This window comes from Pimephales promelas, chromosome 5 (assembly GCF_988280905.1).
Source record: "Pimephales promelas chromosome 5, fPimPro1.hap1.1, whole genome shotgun sequence".
Lineage (NCBI taxonomy): Eukaryota > Metazoa > Chordata > Actinopteri > Cypriniformes > Leuciscidae > Pimephales > Pimephales promelas.
Window position 1 is genome coordinate 24,513,169 of NC_142773.1, and position 3,043 is coordinate 24,516,211.

General features: G+C 36.9%; 1 protein-coding gene across 1 annotated transcript; it reads right to left on the bottom strand.

Moving 5' to 3' along the window:
• Nucleotides 1–1,029: 1,029 nt before the first annotated feature.
• Nucleotides 1,030–3,043, bottom strand: gpr160 (G protein-coupled receptor 160). Its single transcript, XM_039654531.2, has one exon. It carries the CDS (start codon nucleotides 2,878–2,880, stop codon nucleotides 1,978–1,980), a length of 903 nt encoding a protein of 300 aa, XP_039510465.2. The 5' UTR covers nucleotides 2,881–3,043; the 3' UTR covers nucleotides 1,030–1,977.

Genomic DNA, 3,043 nt, shown 5'->3' on the forward strand with positions numbered 1-3,043 from the left:
AGCAGTTACAAATGATTATAATATGGCTTATTATTGCGTTTCACACATAAAAAAAATAGGCCTAGGTCATTTTTAGTAACCTACGAACAAAAATTGTACAAAACTAACATTACTCGCGACAAAAAACAAAACAAAACAATCGTTACAAGATAATGGATGGATAACGTTAAATCTAACTTTACCTCAGAAACCTTCACAGTAATAACTACATTAACCGGCGGGAAATTTAAATTCACCAAAAAGAACAAAATACTCATTGCAACGTCAAATGTTTAATCAAAACACAATCTTCTAAGTTTTCAAAGTTACCCAATATACCTTGTGTTTTATTTCATGAGATGTTTAGCTATTCACCTGATAAATAGCTCCAACGGCTGCTTCGACTTCACCTCGAGCGTAGCAACCAGCAAGGCGACGTGATGACGTACGTTTCAACGTTCATCAACATAAATCCTTCCCAAAAAAATATTTTATTTTTTAACGTGTAGCCTATACGTGTATAACATTATGTCATACTAGATTTGCATCAAATTAGACACAAAAAAATAATTAATTGTTTGTACAGCTGTTGAGAAACCCGAGAATGGGAAAAAGCTAACGGCGCCATCTACAGGTGGTGTTATGAATAGATAATGGGCATTGTAGGCCCTACATTTTTCATATTTAAAAATTAAGAAAAAAAAAATGGAATTTGTGAAAAATAAATATGATTTTTTTAAAGAGCCCTAGCATTGCATCTATCAGTTGAAAACAAGAAAATCTAAATAATTTTAAAATATGTAGACTAATGTAAATTTTCCATAAATTAACATGTATTTGTAAAACTATAGTAACATTATAGGGTATTACAATTTCATTATCGATTAATTTTAAAGTATATAATATCATTCACTACAAAAATAAAAAATATATACTTTTAATAAAATAAACCCAGGATTTTCTTAATTATAATAAAAAAAATGAAAAATAAATGCATCATGCTCTTTCCAAAGATGTTGCATTTTTTTTCATTTTTTATTGTCAGTATTTTTTATTCAAAACAGTATATTTTTGTAAAATATAATAATTACTGTTCACCTCTTATTTCTACAATCTTTAAATAGTTTTTGTTTATTCGTTTTTAACCACAGAATTTACAGAAATCCATTTTCATGCAGAAATCCAACAACTGATTCAAAATATTTGTCATATGGATGCATTTTGAGGCCCCAGTAAAAAAAGAAGAAAAAAATAGGCTACTTTTTCACACATTGTTTTGATATACATTTCACATCAAATTGACGTTTTACTTCCTGACGTCAAATCAACATCGATTTAATGTCAATGAAATTGACCTAAGATGTAGGGAACAGAAAAAACAGGTCAGATTGATTCCTTTGTTGGGCCTCTTTACAACCACAAATATCCATATTCATCCATGTTATACACGGTGGTCAAAATCTTGATTATTTGTTGATGTCAAATTGACGTCAAGGTGCCCGCTACATTAATCACAAATTTTTAGGGGGGCTAGGCAGAAGTTTAGGGGGCGGTAGACCATAGGAAATTGCGTCCGTGAAAATGACAGCAGCACTGAGTGCGCCCGTCTCTGGCTCAGCGCCAGCCAACGCGGGGAAGCACATTTGAATTAAGCAGTTGATCATGTGATGCACTGACCGTTCTAATCACAGCGGTGTGATCGTACGCTCCAGGGATCAGCCAAGAAGACTGATCACACTGGTACGTGCGAAAAAGTGACAATTTTGTAAACACTTGCCTAGTTTAGGTCATCTTTTCGCGGACCACTAGGGGACGATGGCGGACCACTAGTGGTCCGCGGACCACACTTTGAGAATTACTGTACTACAGGGAAATAATCATTTTTTTTAACAAACCACATAATTTTCTTTTTGTATTGCAAACAAAACAACAACAAAAACACACACACACACAAAATAGGCTACGCATAGGTCTACTCCACAATAAATGGTCAAACATTTAAAACGTTTTAACTTCAGTGCGGTCAGTTTGTTGTCCATAATTCCACTCGTCAGCTCCATATGTAAAACAAACGTACCACGAACAAAAACCATCTGTAATGGTGTCACTTTTCTGGGAATGCTGGGCAAAAGACCGGCCACACAGTGCCAAAGCGACAGAAAAACTGTTTAGGAAACTCAACCAGATGACGTTTAACTGCAGGAGTGCATGCATCTCTATCATTAGCATCGGTGCAATGATCATCAGAACGAGAAACGAGGCCCACGTACTGAGAAACGTATGCATAACCCGCCTTAAACAAATCAAACAGCATTGTGGAGTGGAATGCAGAAAAACCTGCACCCGCCATTTCTCAAAAGGAGCATACGTGTAAAGAATGACAAATGTGACTGTCAGTAGCAACACAACAAGTATCTGAGAACTCTGAGGGCTACTCAACAGTTGGCATTGGTGCTTCACGTCATCTCTAAACAGTGGAACAACGCCAGGTTCCCAGAAAACATACAAAGCTGCTAGAATCCAAAGGAGACACACTCCCGCAATGTAAGTAAGCTTTTGTGTCCAGGATGTGTGTCTTGAGCTTGATGATAATGTCCAGAAGTTATCTAGTCCCATAAGGAGGAACACTGGCCAGTGTAGCATGGCGTAGATAAAACAAGCAATCTGAGTCAGTAGGCAAATATAGTACCCGGTGAAGTGCCAGCCTGAGATGCTGACATCCTCCAGATAGAAAATAGCTGTGAGGACAAAACTCAAGAGACTGTCAATCAATGCCAAGGAAAAGCTAAAGAATCCCGAGAAATTCCGGATCATGTAGTGTCGCTGTAACATGACCACAAGCCAGTTCAGGAAACTCTTGAGCCACAGAACCAGCAGAAGAGAAGGGATTGATGTGTCCATAGTAAGGCATAATCTACCGCAGGAATCACAACTCTAGTCTTTTTTTGTAACTGGCAGTTCCTCACTGAAACAGTTTGTACCAGCTGTCAGTAGACACACCCACTTCAAATCAAATGAATAGCCCTTTTCTTGGAAGTTCATTATTAGTAAAGCTATGCATCAT